Source organism: Periophthalmus magnuspinnatus, chromosome 10 (assembly GCF_009829125.3).
Source record: "Periophthalmus magnuspinnatus isolate fPerMag1 chromosome 10, fPerMag1.2.pri, whole genome shotgun sequence".
In the NCBI taxonomy this organism is placed as follows: Eukaryota; Metazoa; Chordata; class Actinopteri; order Gobiiformes; family Gobiidae; genus Periophthalmus; species Periophthalmus magnuspinnatus.
In genome coordinates, this window is record NC_047135.1 from 9,623,059 (window position 1) to 9,646,629 (window position 23,571).

The window sequence follows — 23,571 nt, forward strand, 5'->3', positions numbered from 1 at the left end:
TATCTGATATATCTTATCTATCTTAGCTATCTTATCTTAGCTATCTATCTTATCTCTCTATCTTATCTATCTATACACACAGATAGATAGATAGATAGATAGATAGATAGATAGATAGATAGATAGATAGATAGATAGATAGATAGATAGATAGATAGATAGATAGATAGATAGATAGATAGATAGATAGATAGATAGATAGATAGATAGATAGATAGATAGATAGATAGATAGATAGATAGATAGATAGATAGATAGATAGATAGATAGATAGATATTTAGATTTGGTCTGTAACATGTAGCAAAGCATGAATATGCAAGGCTCATTGTACAAATTGTTGTCCAGCCCATTCATCCATTTTCTTCCGCTTATCCGGGGCCAGGTCACGGGGGCTAATTAATGCATTTAGAAAACAAATGCATTAATTTAATTAGTAATTAATGTATTAAATTTTAGTTAAATAAACACAGCAGAAAAACCTTGAACAACTTTGAAATATTCTAATATAATTTGGTCATGTTTGGCGGGCTAGATTAATAAGCCCAAAGGGCTGTGTGTGGCCCCCGGGCTGTAGTTTTCCCATGTCTGGTCTAAGGGGTTATCCCATAAAGCTATGCGATGTCACAATTAACTGTTGCTGCATGCTGATGATGTCACTTCCTGTTTCATCAGGCATGCACAGTGTTGATGTGTTGTTCGATGACACGCTGGTCCCCAACAGTCCGTTCAGTGTCTCTGTGTCTGAGGGCTGTGATCCAACTCGAGTCCAGGCCTCTGGACCAGGTCTGGAGCAGGGTCTGACTGATCAGACCAACCACTTCAACATCATCACCAGGTATCTTTTATGAAATATGAAATTCAAATTAAAATATCTCACTGATGTTTTTATATAATACTTTTCTAGAACTCATAGATACCGGTGTGTCTGTCTTTCATACATCTACCAATCACACAACACATTCATACATAAAAAAAAAAAGTTTACTAAGGACGTAGCACCAGTACTGACAATCTGCAGGTTAATGGGTGTCACCTTCCTATTGTGTGAATTGTTAATTGTGATGGCAACGGTCCTAATTTTTCATCGTTCAGAAACCCATAGACATAACGAGAACACCATCAACTAAGTTTGTCCTTTCCTCTTTGTCCACAGGGGGGCAGGTATTGGAGGCCTAGGCATCACAGTGGAAGGTCCGTCTGAGTCTAAAATGTCCTGCAAAGACAACAAAGATGGCAGCTGCAGCGTGGAGTACACCCCCTTCAGTCCTGGGGTTTACGACGTCAACATCACCTATGGAGGAGAGCATATACCAGGTCAGTTTATACTTGTGTTAACTGAATCTGTGACGTGGAACTATTGTTCTAGTAATATGGTCAACCAAATCAAACTGAAAGGAACTCAAAGGAAAAAAAAAAAAACGGGAGAATGTAAATGTTGATGTTACTCTTGCTAATAATTAGAATGTATAGAATAATGCAAATCAAAGCTCGTGTTGGATGTTTTGTGCAAATAGTTTCCAGTTTTGATGGTTTGAACATGCACAGAGGAGGAATAGTTAAAACAACACTGTGTAACTTTCTGGAGGTGGATAGATGAGTTTCATATCATACTGTGAAAGATTATGGCCAAAGGAACAACATTTCCATGGAGACGAGGAGGAAGAGGCCCTTCCCCCAGGTCAAATGGGTCAGGTTTGTGGAGATGCAAGCCCAGTCAGAGTAATGATGGTTTTCAGTGCAATTAAAATATTCAAAATTAAAAATAAAAAATGTTTGGGGTTTAAAAGTTACTCGGTGGGGCTAATTGTACAGAGGAGGGAGAGTGAACAGACAGAAGAACTAATGAATTACATTTTATTTTTAATTTTTGTAGGAAGTCCATTCAAAGTCCCGGTAAAGGATGTGGTGGATCCCAGTAAAGTGAAGATATCTGGGCCGGGTGTTGGCTCAGGTGTACGGGCCGGTATGCCACAATCCTTCACTGTGGACTCCAGGAGGGCAGGGGAGGCGGAGCTAGCTGTGAGTGTGAAGGGACCCAAAGGAGTGGCTGAGGAAGTGGAGGTGAAAGAGAACCAGGACGGGACCCACACTGTGAAGTACACGCCCTCCACCGAAGGACTCTACACTGTGGGAATTAAGTACAACCAGCAGGATGCCCCCCGCAGGTCAGTGTAAAGTATTGTTTAATATTTGATATTTCAGTTCAGTAGGGTCAGCTTTCTGTTTTATGTGCTGTGACTGCCGTCTTAATATATTTTTCTTTTTTGGTCGCATAATCTTTATGTTTAAAAAATCTTTGTGGGGGGTGCCAAGTTTTTTTTTCTGGAAATTGTTAAAAGTTCACAGCCCATCGACCTAAAATGTGCATACATTTTTCTGCCGATTTTAAGTAGGAGTGGACGATATTGTCAAAAATGATATTTTTTTTGGAGTATACCAGTAAGATATTTTGGTCTATCCCACCCTTGTCTATTCATTTATTTAGATATTCATGGGTTTCGGCTTCCTGTGATATGCAAAAATTTGAGGACTTCCCCATTGAATAAATATGAAATTTTGTTTTAAACTGTTAATCACTCTTTTTCATAATTCTGGTGAATATGGAAGATTATGGATATGTAAATGTGCCACAGGCTAATTTCCATTGGTTGTCTCCGGACAGACTGATCACATTAATCTCACATTCAGTGCAAAATACAAAAACAATTTCACAAACATTGGGTCCACAGACAACAAGAACTTCACATTAGAATCACAAACAAGAACACAGAGCAGAAAGCTAAACACAATGCAGGGCAAACCACCTCTGACTTCCTGTTTCTCGTCTCCAGTCCATTTAAGGTGCGCGTTTTGCCGACTCATGATGCCAGTAAAGTCCGAGTGAGCGGTCCAGGTCTGACCAGCGGGATCCCGGCCAGTTTCCCCGTGGAGTTCAACATTGACGCCCAAGACGCAGGAGAGGGCCAGCTCAGTGTGCTCATCACGGTCAGTCACATCAACTAAGAACAGAATATAACTTTATTTCAGTTTCAAGATAAAACAGAAGTTTGTCTTTAACATTTCAACTTATTCAGACAAACATCACTCCTCCCCAGACAGTCACACACAACAGTCAGTTTTTTTGCATTTGTGTTTTGTCTACTTTTAAAGGTCCTATATTATACAAATTTGCTTTTTAGCCATGTTAGAATATTATCACCTCATCAAAAACATACATGGTGTTTTGTTTCATTCACACATGTTTGAGTAACCCTTTATTATTACGGTCTCTGCACACACACCACCAGGTATGTTTTTGATGTGGAAACATTATAACATAGATCAGAAAATAGTGTAATATTGGCCCTTTGACTTTTTGTACCCTCCTCCTCTTTTCAGGACCAGGATGGGCGATCGAAGCCAGTCAGTATCCATGACAACGGCGATGGTACGTATAGGGTTTCCTACACCCCTGATCGGACGGGTCGGTATACCATCTCTGTGAGCTATGGAGGAGACGCCATTCCTGGGTCCCCTCACAGAGTCAGGGCCACGGCCACCGGTGATGCCAGCCGCTGCACCGTCACAGGTACTGGAGCCTGAACTCACCATTATAAAATGTACAGGAACACATAACACCTGAATGTGGTACACAGGATAAAATAAATACATTTAAATATCATGTCGAACACGCCCAGCGTGATGTCACTGCAAAGTGTTGATTGAACAGGGGACACAGGGATCAAAAATACAACAACAATAAAATTACTCTCCCCCTCCTCTGCTCCCAGGCTCAGGTGTGGGCCCCACAGTGGCCATAGGAGAGGAGCTGGGTCTGTCTGTGAACGCAGCTGGAGCGGGTAAAGGGAAGGTGAGCTGTGTGGTGGTGCAGCCCGATGGGACAGAGGTGGAGGCTGAGGTCATCGAGAACCAGGATGGGACGTTTGACATCTTCTACACCGCTCCTGCTCCTGGGAACTACGTCATCTATGTGCGCTTCGGAGGAGAGAACATCCCACACAGCCCCTTTAAAGTCATGGTGGGTTCAAAATTAGATCAAATAGAATCAAAATAGAATCAAGTCATGTTCCAAACTAATTTAAAGGGCCCATATTACTCAATTTTCTGATCTATATTATAATGCTGTTTACTCATCAAAAACAAACCCAAAGTTGTGTTTTGTTTAATTCATACATGTTTAACACCCACACCCTGCATATTTAGGTAGAGTTCTTCTCTTAAACAGCAAACACTCTGTTCCACCTTGTGATGTCATGTGGTAATACAGGAAGTGCTCCATTGTGTTATTAAACTCCATACACGTTGCCTCAAACCATCGTCAATCATCAGTCATTAGATAATTTCAGTCCAGGAATTTCTAATCTCTACTAAACAATGAAAGGTACCTGTTAACTTGAAAACTACTACTTCATGACATCACAAGGTGCTTCAGAACATTTTGTGATGTAGACAGACTAATAATAAATGTTAACTCAAATGGGTGAATAAACTAAATATAACTGGGTGTGTTTTTGATGAGGTAACATTCTATCAGGGGATAGATCACAAGAACCAATTTTGCATAATGTAGGACCTTTAATGTTAAAGTCCATTCACTTTTTGTGCAATACTTGAACCTCAACCAAGACGTTTACAGGTACATTTGTTTTTGCAAATTTCTTATGTATTATAAAAATAGGATGTGATTAATGTGAGAATGCAAAAATATAGAAATATTTGTCAATATTTCCCACCCTGTTTGATAGCTGCATGATATGAGATCATAACTGTATGACGGTACAAGAAATAGTGCGTCACAGGGATATCTCATAGTTCGGGACAGTGGGTAGAAGTATGCTGAGGAGTTAAACCAAAGAGTAGATTTATGACTGTAAAGAAAGAGGGCATGAAGTTACTTGGTGGAGAGGAGAGGTTCAGATGGAGCGGAGGATTCATCGTGGACAAATAAAACTTTCAGATCATTGTAACGTTTTTGTTGTATCTTCAGGCGACGGAGGTGGTTCCTGTGAAGCAGCAGCAGCAGCAGATGTCTGCTAAGGCCGCTCCCCCTGGAGCCGGCTTTCAGCCTTGGGTACAACTACAGACCTCAATACAACATCAATATACTCTTACATTCACGCACACACAAACGATGGGTGCATCAAGAGACCTATACAACATATCAAACCACTCTAATACAGGTACATCAACATCAAACTATGTCCTATTTACAAAAATGTTTACAAAGTTGTGAAAAGTGCATTCTAAATTCATTACTAATTACTTATTACTTAGTAGGATGTGGGGAGTACATAAGGTAAGTGAGGATTTTTTTAATGGAAGAGGGAGATTAATGGGGTATTAATTGCTAAAACATAACATATTTAGCGTAATATCCCCTAATTAGCTGGTTCTATTTTTCACATTTATAAGAGCAAAAAAATCAGGCACAATGTCTTTGACTTGCACTGTGATTTGATAAAAAAAAAAAAAAAAGATAAAGTGATAGACCTTACTTTAAGTCAGAAAAAACTGTATTGCCATTTTCAAAACCCACAACTCAGAACTTGCTTTAGCGCAATGGTGCACCATCAAACAATGAATACCAAAGGTAACTATAGGCTATGACAAAATAAAGGCACGTTAAAAATAGACTGACTGAATACATTGAGCAACATAGGCAAAGATAATACTCTAATACACTGAGGGTATTCATTTTAAATAAGCGCTTTAAATTGCAATTATACATACATACATGCATGCAGTACATCCAAACATGAACTTGCTGTAAATTGGAACTGAAGACGAAACCTACACAAACATGTGAAGAACATGCATACTTGGCTCAGAAATGTCTTGTTTGGTCAAGGAAACTAACCCAGAAGTTTTTTTTAATTTGAGGTGGGTGCTAACTACTAAGCCAAGGGTCAGCCTGGTCTTCTATACAATGAGATTTATAACAGAAAAGTATTTTTGGTTGTGCTAGTTATAAAGAGGACATAGTTTGAACACATTTAAAATCATTGTATTGGACACTGATCACAGCTGCTGACGGTGAATGGCGCTGGTTACTCTTTTTGCTTCTCATTATGACATCATCGCTTCCTCAGCCAATGGGATTGCAGCAAACATCATTACTTCCTGTTTGTCTCAGCCAATGGGATCAACATAGATCTAACCTCATCATGAGCTGGTTTTAACAAGGATTCATTGCTTGGCTCAGCTGCTCTCTTTCTGTCTCTTTAGATTCTTTCAGGCTGCACATTAAGTTGGAATCAAATCAAAAATGCAATCACAAGCATATTCTGAAATGTATAGATCGTGTTTCGGTCTTCTCTCAAATGTTAATCCTCCTTAAAGTGTCCAAAATGCACTATGTAACTTTTCCAGTATAGCTTTCCTGGAATGTTCCACACTATAGTATTAAACTTATGTAACATGCATTTATCATTATTTATTGCTCAAAAATACATTTAAAATACAAAAAATGTACATTTTGACTGTGACAAGTTGACAAATTTAACTTGTAACTTGGCTTGAGGGATATTTCTTGCTTTTTTTGATGGAGATGGCCAAGTTCAATGCCATACTGTGGAACATTCTAGCCAAGCAATGAAATCTCCATGGAGATGAGCAGACAGCTGACCCTCCACAAGAAAAGTTACATAGTGCACCTTTTAAATAATAAACCATAAATCAATGTTGCACTAATTAGACGGCCCTCTCAATATCTCTATTTCCATTTTGCCTTTCCTTTAGGAGGCTTGGAGGCAGCAGCATGATTCTAACAAACTACTGGGGACTAAAAGTAAATCACATGTCAATCAGTGTTTTAACAGTGCTTATTTTTCCTTCCCTCTTTCTTCCCTTTCTCCCATGTTCCCTTGTTGTCTCATCTCCTAGGTGACGCCAGACGGCTATGATCCGATGAGTAGCAGTGTAAATGGCAGTGGGTTCAGACCATTCGATATGGTCATTCCCTTCTCCTTCAGGAAGGGAGAGATCACAGGTCAGTAACTTCAAATAAGGGGCCATTATATCCAATTTAATTGTTTTTATTTTTTGTTGAGTAATTATGTATGACAATTCTGTATGTACATGACAGTCCATTTTGCAGTGGTTACCTATATTCCCTGTCCTCTCAAATTGCCACTGCCACTTTCTGAAGCACCTCCTCACCAAGTCTGCTCTAATTAAAATACTTTAAAGCTTAGAAAGTTCTGATTTGTATATTTAGCCCACACTTATCATATTGGGGGTCAATGGATTCTACGTAGTGTATGTGTGTAATCCCTCAGTTGATAATGGAATTAATCAGTGGGATTTAACTAATAACGCAGCCACAATGGGTTCTAAAATTTGAGGGGCCAGGCCAGGGTAGAGATTAGGCCATTAGAGATTTGGCCAGTAACATGTAGCAATGCATGAATATGCAAAGCTCATTGTACAGATTGTTTTCTAAATGCATGAATTAAATTAATAATTCATCTATCAAATTTCAGTTCAATAAGTTCAGCAGAACAACTCACATTCAGTTTTATCAAGTGTCAAAAGATCAACAACTTGTGAAAAAGTAAATTGAATGAAGTGAATTATATATTTTAATATAATTTGGTCACGTTCAGCGGGCCGGATTGATAAGCCCAAAGGGCCGTGAGTGGCCCCCGGGCCATAGTTTGCCCATGTCTGCTTTAGACAGATATAAGGTAGAATCTAGTCAGAACTGAAGAAACCTTTTGGATAAGTGAAACGTATTTGTTACAAAACTTTTGTCCAGTTGACTGAAATAATTTTTCTTTTGCTATTATATATATGGATGTTTAATTCTAGCATTCTGTTTCTCACAGTTGACCCCATGAATAAAAAAAATATCTTTGTCTTATGTGTCTTATATGTTTGTCTTTAACACATTTTCATGTATATCCATATAAGTTTAGTATTTTTTAGATTATAGGTTATATCGCAGATTTTCTTCTAATATTTAGTTATACCATGAACACTGTAATTGTGAATCATTGTTAGAGATTTTTTCTATCATGTATCCAGGAGAGGTGCTGATGCCATCTGGTAAAAGCGCTCAGCCCCTTATCACTGATAACCTGGATGGGACAGTCACAGTGCAGTACTCTCCCACTGAGGCCGGGCTCCACGAGATGCACATCAAGTACAATGGGACACATATACCAGGTACTCCTGCTGCTGCTATTGCTATTACTACTGCTGTACTCAGGTCTCTGCACTGGCTTCCTGTAGTTCAAAGAATAGACTTAGAAGCAGCTCTGCTTGTGTATAAGTCTCTCCATGTCCTAGGTCCAAAGTACATCTCTGAAATGTTAGTGTCATATGAACCATCTTGCACTCTGAGGACTTCAGGGACCGGCCTCCTGCTGGTGCCCAGAGTCAGGACTAAACATGGGGAATCGGTGTTTCAGTTTTATGCAGCTAAAACTTGGAACAGTCTTCCTGAAGATGTGAGACAGGCCTCTACTTTGACAATGTTTAAATCCAGGCTCAAAACAGTTCTGTTTAGCTGTGCATACGACTGAAAGGTTTTTATTCTGCACTCTTCTGTTTTAATGTTAATTTTATGATGATTATTTGTGATTATTTATGTTTTGATTTGTGTGATTTTAATGTCCTTCTTATTCTGTAAAGCACTTTGAATTACTTTGTGTACGAATTGTGCTATACAAATAAACTTGCCTTGCTTTGCCTTGTTGCTGCTACTATTGATGCTAACACTGACACTACTACTGATGCTACTATTTCCCATTATGACTACGGTGATAACTACTGTTGCTGCTACTACTACAGACACATTTGCCGGGTATATTGATGATAGGAAAAAAACCTTTAACTTAAAAGTGCACAATGTTACTTTTCTGGTCAAGGGTCTGCCACCTTTTTGTTTCCATGAAAATGCTTTGTCTGGAATGTTCCTCAGTACAGCATTAAACATGCCTATCTTGTATTTATTCAATTACAGATGTTTTTATTGCTCAAAGATGCCATAGACTGGTTACACCTGATTGTCTCCATACAGTTTAAAGTTTAATGCCATACTGTGAACCATAACAAGCAAAGCAATAACATCTCCATAGAGACAAGCAAGTTGTGTACCCTCCACAAAAACTTATAGTATATCTTTAAACTATTGTAAAAATCTGGAAAATTAAAATGGCAACTAAATAATTCTCTAACCTAAACTCTTCCACTTTCCCCCCTGTGCAGAGTCTCCTCTTCAGTTCTATGTGAACCACAGCAGCTCTCCCTCAGTCACAGCCTACGGCCCTGGCCTGAGCTACGGAGTTGCCAACAAACCAGCCAACTTCACAGTCTACACTGAGGACGCCTCTGAAGGTACCTATGGCCAACTATGGGCTTTCAAAAGCTCATGTCAAATATAGGACATGTATTGTGCAAAATTGTTAGCAAATGATTTAAAAAGTGTCTGACACAATGACAGTATTTACTTATGGGAGCCGGGATTGAAACATCATCGTGTGTTTGTAAATTTGACAGCTCTACCTTCTGAGCAACTGTTGCACCAGTAAAATAGGATCCCTGATTAAGTAGCACTAGTTGTTCTCTACCTAATGTGGACAACATTGACTTGCCTAGCTCCTATTAAACCACAGCATGTGCTTTGTGCTTATCTTCAGGAGGTCTGGACTTGGCGATTGAGGGCCCGTCGAAAGCGGAGATCAGCTGTGTGGATAACAAAGATGGCACCTGCAGTGTGAGCTACCTGCCCACTCTGCCCGGAGATTACAACATCCTGGTCAAGTACAACGAGCAGCACATCGCAGGCAGCCCCTTCACTGCCAGGATCATAGGTCAGAATTATTTCTGTTTTATGTCCGTGTTGAAAACAAAATTTGTTTTGGTTAAGTTTAGTTTTTGTAAAATCCTCCTGAGCATGTTATACCAGTAGTCTTTCAACTTGCATCCTTTATTGAATGCTGTCCAAAAATGACTAAAATATTTTTCTGTGCTGCAGAGGACAGTCAGCGGCGCTCTCAGGTGAAGCTGGGCTCTGCTGCAGATTTCTCATTAGACATAAATGAAACAGACCTGAGTTTACTCACAGCCAGTATCAAGTCTCCATCAGGACGAGATGAGCCCTGCCTGCTCAAGAGGATGCCCAACAATCACATCGGTAACATGCACTCAATTCCCCACGGTATACACTATACAAATGTATAGGGAGATTATTCTGGAATCAAAAGACAAAATTGAGTGACAGACCTCTGAACTTGAATCAGGATCAAGTACTTAAATCAAGACCAAAATAAATCAACCAGTAATAAACAGGTTCTTCACCCAGTACTTTAAGCAAAGTGTTAAATGGTTAAGATTAGTTAATATGAGAAGAAAAATTGTTATACATTTTTACTAACATAACCTCTTTCGACCTTCTCCGGTTGTAGGCATCTCATTCATCCCGAGGGAGGTGGGCGAACACGTGGTGAGTATTCTGAAGAACGGGGTGCACGTGGCTAACAGCCCCATCAGCATCAGGGTGGTCCAGTCTGAGATTGGAGACGCCAGCCGAGTTGTTGTCCATGGAGACGGACTCACCCACGGGACCACCTTCAGCAACTGCAGCTTCATCGTCGACACCAGGGAGGCAGGTCTGTAAGGAGTTTTAGATCATTTTATGTTAAAGCTGCACCGTGTAACTTTTCTCGTGGACTGCCCACCTCCAATGGAGAGGTTATTACTTTGTCTGGAATGTTTCACAGTATGGCATTGCCATGGAGACAAGCAAGTTACAGGACGAATCAGTAATAACATTATCAATGCATGTTTTTACATCTGCTATATAAAAGGGTTCAATGCCTTACTGTGGAATATTCCAGGCAAAGCATTTGCCATAAAAAGAAACAGGTAACGGATCTCCCACCAGAAAAGTAATGCACCTTTTAAATTTAACCGAAATGAAACTAGACCCAAAGGTTAACGGGAAATAGACAGTAACTAGAAGTAGAACTAGAACTAAACTTTGCACAAACCAGGACATCTGAACGCACCCCAAGACTTCTAAGTATTACCGGACTACTACATCTACGTAATGTAATGAGAGTATGTGCTTGTGTTGCCTGTTGGTTTTAAGGTAATTCAGAGTCAATTTTTGTAAATGGAAAAGGATTTGGTCTTTTAAAAAATAATCGAATTTGAACAATTCACTTAAAAAGTCTTCAAAAGAACTGATCAATCATGAATATCACTAGTCTTAGTAGCTTTAGAGGAACAGCCTGTAGTTTTTAATAATGTAAATATACCCGCTCTATATGTCGACAGGTTATGGTGGTCTGGCCCTGTCCGTGGAGGGACCCAGTAAAGTGGACATTCAGACAGAGGACATGGAGGACGGGACGTGTGAGGTGTCCTACTGTCCCACTGAACCTGGAAACTACATCGTGTCTATACGATTCGCCGATCAGCACGTCCCAGGTACACCAACAAAGATAATAAAGCAGACATATTGTGCTTGTGTTTGCTATATAGTTATAATCTATGACACCCGTGGGTCAATATGATATAATTTGTACATTTTAAATCACAATATTTATCTAAAACTACTTACTTATTTCCTATGGGTTAAGTATTTACCAAAGTACTACAGGGTTGTCAGTTCCACTTTCATTCAAGTGCATACTATCGTTGTATCTCTGAAGAAGACGCTGTCCATATCTTTAAATTTGGATTTAGTTCAGATTAGGTTAAACAGTGTCCAGATCTGAATCAGAACTAGAAGTATCCAAATACTACTACTAATACCTGCTAGAGACTAGATCAAATAATCACTTCTAGTTCTAATCTATTAGAACTAGAAAAAAACTACATGGAACACATGACGTTTTCCTTAATATCAAGAGTTGGAAATGTTTGTCTTGTAAAAACACTAGTTTAGATTATATTTTGTATTTCTATTTTGGAAGCTTATTTTTCTATGTATGTCTTTTATACAATTAGTTTTGCAATGATGTTTAGTGGGTCTATAACTAAAAGTTTTAAATCCAACAATTGTCAGGGTATTCAGATGTTGTTTTCTTGGGCAAGATACGACTAGAGCGAAGACAATGAAATGTACATTATAAACAGAACAATTATAAGCACATTTTACTGTCTATAAATGCGACCAATCCAATTTGATGTATATATTCCATGTTTTTGAAGGGAGCCCATTCACAGTGCGAGTGGTGGGAGAGGGTCGCATCAAAGAGAGCATCAGTCGGAGACAAAGAGCCGCCTCTGTCACATCTGTGGGCTCTGTGTGTGACCTCAGCATCAAGATCCCAGGTAAACCAGGACTGAACCCGGTCTGAGCAAGGGTTGAGTCAGGGCTGAAGGACTGAAGAAAGCCCAAATCACGGCTAAACCTTGACTTGAGCCCTGACCAAAACTTAAATTTAACCCGGACTAAAACTGACATTAAACAAGGACTATACCAGGGCTTAAGATCAGGACTGAACCTTATCTGAAACTGCTGCTTACTTATTACTTTCAACCTTTACCTTGTCTTTAAATCTGATCTTAACTTTTTTCTAACCCTTTATTCTTTGCCTCTTCTTTCCTTACCACCTCCTTGTCTCCTCTTCTCAGTCAGCTGGTTCCTGCTGGTCCTCTCCTCTTCTTTCTGTCGTTTTTTCTACCGCTCCTCTTGCTCTCTGCGTCTCTCTGGAGCTCCAGACTCTCGGGAGGCTGTCGGCTCTCCTCCTGCCCAGACACGGTGCCTCTCTCCTGGGCACACTCACCTCGTGTCTGGCCGTGTGGTGGTGATGGACCGGGCAGTCAAAGTGTCCCGGGCCATGTGGGTGCTTGATTCTGGGGCCAATGGTGTGTGATAGAGCCCTGTGATTTGGCAGCACAAGGTTCGCCCCATTTCATGCTAATACCTGCACTTTTGTTCAGTTTTATTCATAATTTGTCGTATGTTTATTGTTAGTCTGTAAAATTTGATCAGGAAAGTAATACAATTTAATAACACATTCCACAGTGCTCCATTATTTGGTGAAAAAATGTGAATCTTGCTTAAGCCCTTTTTATCCATTGCTTTTTATATACTGTATATTATATTTCCTCCATTACCTAAAGGTTTAAGTTTTGGTGCAGGGTCTTATTTTGTTTTGCTTTGAAAGTTGCACAGTATGACAGTAAACTTATTAACACATATTTTATTGCTTAAAAAAAAAACTTTCTGTCTCTGCAAGCTCCTGTCTCCACAGATCTGACTTTATTTTGATAATGTTTATGGGTTTTGATGGGTTTACAGTACTTTCAAGGCAGAGCAATAACATAACCATGGAGATAAACAAGAAGTAGACCCTCTACCACAAATTTTACATAGTAGTTACATACAGTATAAATGTCTCACTAACAATACTGCCCCTCCTCTATTCTCTCTTCTCCTCTCCTACTTCTTTCTTTCTTTCAGCTGTGGATATTCACGAGGTCACCGCAGAGGTCACATCTCCATCCGGCTCTCGGCAACCAGCGGAGCTTGTTGCTGTGGGAAACGACACTTACTGCGTGCGGTTTGTTCCCACGGAAATGGGTGTGCATGCCGTGAGTGTGAAGTACAGGGGCATGCACGTTCCGGGGAGCCCCTTCCAGTTCACCGTGGGACCTCTGGGAGAGGGAGGGGCCCAGAAGGTGAAGGCTGGGGGTCCCGGGCTGGAGAGAGCAGAGGTTGGAGAGCCAGGTACAATTTCCTATCCTTTATTTTCATAGCACATTTTACAAAGAAAAGCAGTTTCCAAAGTGCTGCACAATGTGAAACAAAATTAACAGAAAGCTTTAGTATGAAACTATTTAACCCAAAAATACACTTAAATAAAAGCATGTTTTTTTTGGTTTTTTTTATTGATGTATCTATTGCAGTGACAGTCTTAGGAAAAAGCATGCATTCTTACTGTGAACGGGCTTGCATCTCCACAAACCTGACTCTAATTTGTTCTGGAGGAGAGTCTCCTTCTGCTTGTTTACATAAAATGTTATTCCCTTGGCTTAAATATTCCACAGTATGGTATAAAACTTATCACCATGGAGAATGTGGCTGTACATATGTACATATTATCACTTTAACGCAGCAAATAAAACCATACAATAAAACAAAAACTATAAAACAGAATAAAAACAACAGGGTAAAACGATAATAAATAAAACTAATGAATAAAAGACAACAGAGGACCACACAACTAAGTTCAACACAAAAGTATTTTTAAAAAAAAAAGTGATTTACAGATTAAGAAAGATGTTAAAATCACATGTAAATAAAACATAAACAATCTTTTTAACAACATTACTTGAGAGAAAAGAGTGCAGAATAAAGCCTGTCAGCCATATGCACTGGTAAACAGAACTGTTTTGATGCCTGAAAGGCCACTATTATAAACATTTTTATTCATACATGTCTATAACAACCCCCTGGCTTCCTGTGTCTGTGTAGCGGAGTTCAGTATCTGGACTCGGGAGGCTGGGGCGGGGGGCCTGTCCATCGCGATCGAGGGTCCGAGTCGAGCAGAGATCTCCTTCGACGACAGAAAAGATGGATCTTGTGGAGTGGCCTACATCGCACAGGAGCCTGGTACTCTTCACAAACTGAGGGGCAACTGAGACTAAACCCTAAATCAGCTTTTTTGTAATGTGTAATCCCTCATTCGTCCAGGAGTGGTTTAATGTAGATTTCAACGGTGGACATCTGGACATTCACAGCATTGGGGGTTGTTATGCTCCTATAGCCAATACACAACAGGGACATAAAACATTGTTCTCAGCAAATATAGCATTTTCAAAACAATAAAAGGTAGCATGGTGATCTAAATATGGTATATGTTAGCAGTTAATACCCCATAGATATAAAATCCCCCCCTCTCTTCTTTTTAAATTGCATAAAAATGATTCAGTAATTATTTCCCCAACTGAGGGAATGATTTGAAATGATCCTTCTCTCTTTGCAGGAGACTATGAGATCTCAGTGAAGTTTAACGAGCAGCACATCCCAGACAGCCCCTTCCTGGTCCCTGTAGTTGCCCCAGTGACGGATGCTCGACGGTTAACTGTTAGCGGTCTTCAGGTGAGACTCAGAGGGGACTCATCTGTACCGGTTTGGACTTGGACTGGACTAAACCTGGACTCAGTGGCATGGAGACTGGCCACATTAGCAAATATAAAACATGGAAAAGGGTTCAAAAAGTCAGTTTTTTGTTTTGTTTAAATCAGAATTTGAATGAAAAAGTAGGATTTGTATTAGCAGTAGTGGCCATGGTAGATGCGGTGGTCCTCGTTGTCGTAGTCATCGTTGTAGTCATAGTAGTTGTGGTAGGAGTGGTAGGAGTAGTAGTCGTTGCAATAGTAGTAAAAGTATTTTAATGGTAATTTCTCAATTTTGCTGTGGTTTAGTGGTAATGGTAATTATTTCGCTCAATCTCAAGTAGGACATAACCAACAAACAATATATTGCATACAAACACTTTTATGAAGATTTTTTTGTGAAGTCCACTTATTTAGTCCCTGTTTAATTACGGTTTGATCTTGGCTAAAAACTAAGGCCTTCATCTGACCTTCCATCAGCTGTTAGTGCCTTATATTCACAGACTTTCCCTTCCCCATTTTTTTTTTTTTTTTTTTTTTTTTTTTTAACTTCTAAATTTTGTCTTATTTATTTCTGGCTTGGTCTATCCTGTTGTAGTCCTGGTTCAGACAAATCTCAGTTAGTTCCTGGTTTACTTCTAATTTGATGTTCGTTCAGTCCTTATTATGTTTGTTGTTTTTTTTTAGCTTTTTAGCTGGTTTAGACCTGTTGAACTTTACATAATACTACTCAAGGGGTTATTGGAAAGTCAGATATGAAGTTTGATTTGAGAATTTGATTAATTTTCTCATAGTCCCTCTCCATGTGCCCCTGTCCTGACTCAGTCCAGTTCATGAGGCTCCTCTCTGTGTTTCATTTAAAGACTTTTAACAGAACTCACTTACGCTCTGATTGGTCCAACTGCAGCCAGCATCCTTACAGCTACTTTTTAATCCTAGTTTTTAGTTAATATTTTCTGTCCATTTTACAATTATGCCTTAACATAAAGTAGTAAGTGGTTCCCATTTGATCAAACACTTAGCATGTTTTCACAGTGGGGCTGATTGAGCTTATCCTCCCTGTGTGGCAGAGTGGTTATCCTGTCTCCTGCCTCTCAATAAGGTTATGGGTTAGATTCCTTATTTCTCCTTATTAGCTGGGAACCACTGTAATATATGTGGCAATTTGTAGTAGTTATAATAGTAGTAGCTGTAGTAGTAGTAGTAGTACTTCTGTAGATTTTTCAAAGCTGTGCCAATGCTCTATAATTGGCTGCAGATGAACCAATCATAGCACAGGTAAGTAACACCATAGGTCTGTTTAGTCCTGCTTGAGTATGCATTCTATCTTTATTTTGTTGTATTTTTACTCAATCCAATCTATTCCACTTTAATCTTTGTTTAGATTTGTTTGTTTGCCCTGCTTTGGTCCTGCTTTGGTCCTGCTTTGGTCCTGCTTTGGTCCTGCTTTGGTCCTGCTTTGGTCCTGCTTTGGTCCTGCTTTGGTCCTGCTTTGGTCCTGCTTTGGTCCTGCTTTGGTCCTGCTTTAGCCCTTATTTAGTTGTGGTTTATTCCTAGTTTAGCCCCGGTTTATTCATGGTTTAGTTGTGGTTTAGTCCTGCTTATCCCGCGCTTTATCCCGCGCTTTATCCCCCGCTTTATCCCCCGCTTTATCCCCCGCTTTATCCCCCGCTTTATCCCCCGCTTTATCCCCCGCTTTATCCCCCGCTTTATCCCCCGCTTTATCCCCCGCTTTATCCCCCGCTTTATCTCCCCCTTTATCTCCCCCTTTATCTCCCGCTTTATCTCCCGCTTTATCTCCCGCTTTATCTCCCGCTTTATCTCCCGCTTTATCTCCCGCTTTATCTCCCGCTTTATCTCCCGCTTTATCTCCCGGTTTAGCCCCGGTTTAGCCCTGGTTCACCCTGTATGTGTGCAGGAATCTGGTTTGAAGGTGAACCATCCAGCCTCATTCGCAGTGCGTCTGAATGGAGCCCAGGGGAAGATGGAGGCTCAGGTCCACAGTCCATCTGGAGCCCTAGACGAGTGTGTTGTCACAGAGCTCGAGAAAGGTACTGCTTTGGAACTGGTTTGGACTTGGTTTACACCTTCTTTAGTCTGGGATTAGCTCTGTTTTAGTCCTGGTTAACATAGCTCTTGGTCAGGACACTTTTGTGTCAATTAGACTTTTCCTGATTAAATAAAGGTTAAATAAGCTAAAAGTATAAAGTCCTGGTTTAGACATGGTTCAGTTCTTTTTTTAGTGACTGCAATATGGCAATATAATGTTTCCCCTCTCATATTGTTCAAGATTTTCTATTTGATTTTAGTTTGTCATATTAGAAACAATACATGGGTTTTCAGTATTGATTTCTAGAATATAAACGATATATGTTTAATCTCAGCCATTTAACACAAAAATTTATAAGCCAAAGGTGAAATGCTTCTTCAAAGTCTGAACTCCAAGCCAATGAGAAGAGTAATGTGCATCCCATATGTCTCTCTGCTGTTCTTAATACGTAAATCTACCTCTTGGTCTGTAAATGGGAGGGATCAGACCAAAACAAAACACTAATTACAATCTCTCAAATATTTGCAGACTTGTACAAAATATTTTTTGCTTTTGTTGACCCCGTATCCATAGAAAGATGAATGCAGAGGGTCAAATGTCTCAGCTATAACAAACATTTCCCTGTATATTTCTCCACTCTTGTTTCAGATAAGTATGTGATCCGGTTCATTCCTCGAGAGAACGGCGTGCACTCAATCGATGTGAAGTTTAACGGAGCTCACATCCCAGGAAGTCCTTTTAAAGTCAGGGTGGGCGAGCCTGGGCAGACTGGAGAGGCGGGGCTAGTAACAGCCTACGGAGCGGGACTAGAAAGGGGGACCACAGGTGAGACCACTGCATCACTCAAATCTTGGCTTAGTCTTGGTGCTGTCCTTGGTGCCGTCCTTGGTGCCGTCCTTGGTGCCGTCCTTGGTGCCGTCCTTGGTGCCGTCCTTGGTGCCGTCCTTGGTGCCGTCCTTGGTGCCGTCCTTGGTGCCGTCCTTGGTGCCGTCCTTGGTGCCGTCCTTGGTGTCATCCTGCTGAGTTTTTTGAGTCTTTGTAACATTGTCCAGCATAGACACTGTATGAGGTCTTTAACTCATCTTGTTGCAATAGTAACATTCCCAACTCTGTTTAATACTACAGGCTCATTACAAATTTCTATGTCACAATAATAATAAAAACACACAAAACAAACACAACACAAAATTATAGTAGTTTTTGATATATTACCATCTGGTTTTATACTGGTTTTAATATAGCTCAAGGCCATTCTGAATCCAAATAGTTATAGAAATCAACCACTAACCTGCCATCACATCAATGATATTTCTGAGTTAAGTTTTGGTTCAAAAGTGAAACATTTTCAAGGATTCTCACCCGTGGCCCGTGCTGACTTTACTATTCGCACAATCCCTTAATACTCTTTAATTTACAAGTAACATGATTGAAGTGTCTTGGCACAACAACAATATTTAATTTCTTTACCATCAGAGTGGCAGGCAGTTCAATGTAAAACTAATGCATTTTTATCATGGAAAAGAAAGAGTCAAAGTCAACTTTATTAAATAGCACATTTACAACAACCTATTGTGTCCAAGGTGCTTTACAATAACAAATGGAGAAAAAGTGCAATATAGTAATGCTGTATAAGTTTTGTGATTTTTAAATAAAATCAACCGTTCACTCTCTTGTATTGCAGGAGTGCAGTCGGAGTTCATCATTAACAACAGCAGAGCCGGCCCCGGAGCTTTGAGCGTGAGCATCGAGGGCCCGTCCAAAGTGAAACTGGACTGTGTGGAACTGCCTGAGGGGTACAAAGTGCACTACACGCCCATGGCCCCTGGGAACTACTGCATCAGTGTGAAGTACGGAGGGCCCAACCATATCCAGGGCAGCCCCTTCACTGCCAGAGTCATAGGTGACTTATATGAGCTTTAAACCATGTTTTGTTTCATTCACAATAATTCTGTATATTTAGTCTCCCCCTCTACAGTTCAAAACATTTGGTTTTATTATAGCATAAACAGAACTTAGGAGACTTTGTTTGCAGTTAATAGAATTTGATATCAGAATTGGATATGGGAAGACATGTGAAAAATACATTTGTCACAATTATCATGAGAAATATTTAACACAAAAATCCATAAAATTACCTTCTGTACAAAAGAATCCAAAATACTGTTTATAATTGATCTTTAGTCACAATGGGTGTATGCCCTGGTGGCTGTGAAAATTGAGATGGATCCAACGACGTCTTCAATACAGGAGAATAAAGACATGCATGAATCACTATAAAAATACAGCTTTGAGAGGGTAAATTAAAAGGGGAAACAACTATAGCCTGGTTAAAAAGTTGATTTTGCATAATAGGTCCACTTTAAAATGACCCTTTATCCCTGTATCGCCTCCTCAGGTCCTCGTCTGGTGAATGTGACAAACGCCAGTGAAACTTCTACACTGACGATGGACCCGGCTGTGCGCTCCTCCGGCATCAGTCCTGCTCACAGTGTCCCCTCCTGGACCAGTGAGGCCGATGCCAGTAAAGTCCTGAGCCGAGGGCCGGGTTTGAGTAAGGCTTTTGTGGGACAGAGGAGCAGCTTCAGTGTGGACTGCAGCAAAGCAGGTCAGAAAGCGCAACAGTTTTATGTGGTTTATAGTGTCAATGGTAACCTTTCCATTTGAAATTTGATTATCCAATTAAACTAAAACTCATTTAATCTACTCCCTTGTAATGTAGGAATTGTCAAAGACAATATTTTTTGCTTGTTTGATTAAAGAATGTTCCTTTGCTATTTATATTGTTTAATATATGTATTATGATGGCACATGCTTTTATTTAATGTTTAAAGAAGTACTATGTAACTTTCTGGTGGGGGTATGCCAGTGCTTGTCTCCATGGCAATGTCATTGATTCACATGAAAGCTTCCACAGTCTGGAAGTAAACTTATCTTAAACTTATCCAAATTACATGTGTGTATGCTAAAAAATGCATTCATTTGTTAATTTCCATGGAGACAAGCAGGTAGTAAATATTCCACAAGAAAGGTTACATGGTGCCCCCATTATATTATTTCATAACGTCATATTTCTTTTTCTTTTTCATCGTTAAGCAGTTCTTTAAGCAATAAGCAGGACTAGTACGCTATCATGGTTTCACCTACTGAAGGAAAAATTGATAAATACTTTCGTTTTATGTTTAGGAAAGAGCATGTTGCTGGTGGGTGTGCACGGCCCCCATGTCCCATGTGAGGAGGTGGTGGTCAAACACATGGGGAGGCTGCAGTACAACGTGGGCTACGTCCTGAAGGAGAGAGGGGACTACACCCTGGTAGTCAAATGGGGTGACCAGCATGTGCCTGGGTCACCCTTCCATGTCGTCGTACCCTAAAAGCCCTACTTGCCCCAAAAGCCCCAAAAGTCCTAAATCCCCTAAATGCCCTAAATGCCCTAAATGCTCTAAATACTCTAAATGCCCTACAAGCCCCAAATGCCCTAAAAACCTTGCCTGAGCAGCCAGTCCCTTCTACATTTTGTTCAAATCCAGAAGGGTCTGGAATCAGATCATACAGTGTGAAAAACCTCTGTCCTAACTTGGGACAGTCCAACCACAACCGCTAATTTGTATCATGTGTCTCTCAAATGCGGAAGACGTCTCCTCTCAAAATTTCTTGTAATATTCAGATCAAAATATACAACTTTTTACTCGTATTTTAAAAAGTTTTGTCAATGTGTGTGGTTCTGGCTGGCTAACTAAAAAGTCTTAAATGCCCTAAAAGCCTCAAACCCTGCCCCAAATATCACAGTCATAACAAAAACACTATTTATTTTTGACATTAGAATGAATACTTTAAGCAATGTCTACATAATGCATTTTAAAACTTCAAAAACATCTCAAACTCAGCTAGAATCCATGACTCATTCAAAGTGCTAGCCTATACTGTATCTTTAAAAATCTGGCTACACATTTGTTTTTATGTATTTCATAGTGTCTGTATTATGTATAGTTCAAACTAGCTCACAATTGCAATTTAAAGTAAAAAAGAAAAAAAAACATCTGTCTAAATTGTCTAAAATTGGGAGTATCACCATGTTAGAACATATTAGTTTTTCTTAGCAGACCATGACTTGGTCTTAATGAGGGCTCTTCATTTCCATGTTTCTTTTGTTGTCTTCTAAAATTGCAAAATTAAATGTTGAAATGTTAAATTATGTTGTAAATCTTCACCCCCACATGCACACATTATGTCTTCACTTGGTGTATTTACTTTTGACTTACACTCCGGTTTATAAACCTTAAGTTTAAGTGCCATAAAAACTAAACAAAAAATGTCAAAAATGAATGTAGACTCTTAGACTCTTCAATCTTGTGTAAATAATTTTGAAATGTCCAAAATATCACAATGTGCTGGAAAGTTGTGGGAGTTTTGTCCATAACTATATTTTTATACTTTATGTAAGACTAAAACTGGAACTAATTTGATATCTGGAACTGGAAGCTGGGTCTGCAAGATTACAATACCACAGATTTTAGCATTCATTTAACATCAGTCAATTAAGCCCTGACACAAAAAATATATTAAATATCAATATCACATAAAAAATAAGAATAATAATAAGATTTCATTTTTGCATTTCTTGGATGCTTATTTGTTGATGCCACTCTGAGCAAATCCAAAACTGTCTGTAGCAATATCTAAATTTCCTCAAAATTATATCTCAAAATTTGTAATAATTTGTTTTTGAAGAATATTTTTGAAAATTCAGTGATCAGATTTGGTGCCATATTTTTAAAAGTATGGCTTGCTGTCAAACAAAAACTCATCTAATTTCTGATTTATATTTTTTTATATTTTGAAATCTCGCTGTAGCTTTTTCTACTACTGACATAATGATTTCTGTTTAGTGCCTTTGAAGTGACTAGAAGCTGCTTTTCCAATTGTCTTCTGCACTATATTGTGTTTTGTTGATGTATTTTTTCATAATGTGTAAGAATGTGCATTTGAGGTTTGGGCCAAGAATAAAAACAAAACATTTTCGAAATTTGTAAATCATAAGTTTATTTGATAGGAATATTTGCATGTTTTTAGCCATCTTGAACTGTGTTGGTGCCATAGCTGTTTGGCAAAATTGGATAAGAAAACACTGTAAGCAAGAAATTGTATCACGAGAACTGAAATTGAAAAGCAACACCTTTTGGGTTGCACACTCACTTTTTTTCAAAATCGAGAAAAATGTGTTTTCAAACAAATTAATTCAAATGTCTCTGTAAAAATGTGGCCTAAATCAGTCTTAATCTTTATTTTTTCCACTGTCAAAAGAAATTGCACAAATGTTTTGTTGTAATGTATCTTTTCATTTGAAATGTGTTCTTGTGCTATAGTCTGGAGTCCTGTCCATGTGTATGTGATCTGTATCAGGCTGGTGAATCAGTGCTGCTCTGAAAAAGGGATTTTATGTGACAGGAAACACTAACTGGATGTACATTTGGTAAATAAATGATTAAAATTGTAGTACTTCTTGTTTTTGATCTTCACCAAGCTAACCACACACACACACACACCACTGACAACAAGTGGCAAAAGAGAGGTAAAGGTTCCTTCATCAAAAACATGCCTGATGAGGTTTTAGATGGCATCCATGCATGTTTGAGTCTTTTAGCGATCTCACTCAGGCCCTATTCAAACCCTTCTTACATTTAGCTGTAGGATTCTGTCCAGTGCTCCGCCCACAAGCCTACGTCACCCATGCTCCCACACAGCAATCCTCCATAAATATATAAAAACATGATGCAAAACTGTGCACAGCAACTTGACAAACCTGATGCGTGTGCAGTAGTTTCATTAGCGGGATGCACACTGATTGTGTTGTGATAGTGCTCTGAAGGGGGAGTGACTTAGCGTGGAGAGCTAAGGGAGGGGTGACACGTTACTACAATGTTTTCGGAGAATATAGCATTTTCAAAATATGTGTTGGCACAATACCCCATAGAAGTAAAATACCTCCTCAGGACTTCCTTGTAAATCATATTTGTTCAATGTAAAATGCCACATTGTATTTACAATGTCAGTTTCTGAAAGTGTAGAATACAGTTGACTTATTTTTTATAGTTCATTGTCCTGTTTTGCTTCTCAACCCACACCAATGCAGGACATTTTCATTGGTCTAGAAATGGGATTTGCCAATAATATCAAGCATTAACTTCATCTTGTCAGAGAAAAAAGTCCTTTGCTTATTAAAAAAAATGCATTTACTCAATTCAAGTTAAAAGTTTTGAATTAAAGTTATGAGTTTTTTCCAGTCAGTGGGATCTGAAAAAAAGCCCCCCAGCAGTGAGTTAGAATTTAACCTCAGATAAATGATGAGGTAAAGAGACAGAGGGGAGGGGATAAAGAAGGGGAGAGAAGGGGGAGAAAAGGGGTAAAGGAGAGCGAAAGAGAAAAGAGGGGTAAAGGATGGGAG

At 39.3% G+C, this 23,571-nt stretch overlaps 1 protein-coding gene across 3 annotated transcripts in view; it reads left to right on the plus strand.

Moving 5' to 3' along the window:
* LOC117377810 (filamin-B) overlaps window positions 1–22,624 on the plus strand; it is a 76,711-nt gene extending 54,087 nt beyond the window's left edge. Inside the window, exons 27-49 of one of the 3 annotated variants that reach the window (XM_033974311.2) lie at window positions 674–836; window positions 1,155–1,315; window positions 1,875–2,166; window positions 2,833–2,986; window positions 3,380–3,569; window positions 3,772–4,019; window positions 4,989–5,072; window positions 6,884–6,989; window positions 8,027–8,167; window positions 9,212–9,340; window positions 9,643–9,816; window positions 9,981–10,139; window positions 10,411–10,614; window positions 11,285–11,437; window positions 12,164–12,286; window positions 13,422–13,688; window positions 14,436–14,573; window positions 14,947–15,062; window positions 16,998–17,130; window positions 17,778–17,954; window positions 18,811–19,029; window positions 19,525–19,734; window positions 20,313–22,624. In XM_033974311.2, the coding sequence (XP_033830202.1) occupies window positions 674–836; window positions 1,155–1,315; window positions 1,875–2,166; window positions 2,833–2,986; window positions 3,380–3,569; window positions 3,772–4,019; window positions 4,989–5,072; window positions 6,884–6,989; window positions 8,027–8,167; window positions 9,212–9,340; window positions 9,643–9,816; window positions 9,981–10,139; window positions 10,411–10,614; window positions 11,285–11,437; window positions 12,164–12,286; window positions 13,422–13,688; window positions 14,436–14,573; window positions 14,947–15,062; window positions 16,998–17,130; window positions 17,778–17,954; window positions 18,811–19,029; window positions 19,525–19,734; window positions 20,313–20,500 (3,929 nt within the window). In that variant the 3' untranslated portion in view covers window positions 20,501–22,624. The remainder of the gene's footprint in view (window positions 1–673; window positions 837–1,154; window positions 1,316–1,874; window positions 2,167–2,832; window positions 2,987–3,379; window positions 3,570–3,771; window positions 4,020–4,988; window positions 5,073–6,883; window positions 6,990–8,026; window positions 8,168–9,211; window positions 9,341–9,642; window positions 9,817–9,980; window positions 10,140–10,410; window positions 10,615–11,284; window positions 11,438–12,163; window positions 12,287–13,421; window positions 13,689–14,435; window positions 14,574–14,946; window positions 15,063–16,997; window positions 17,131–17,777; window positions 17,955–18,810; window positions 19,030–19,524; window positions 19,735–20,312) is intronic. The other 2 variants (XM_055225076.1, XM_033974312.2) reach the window with 2 other exon arrangements.
* Window positions 22,625–23,571: the final 947 nt, after the last annotated feature.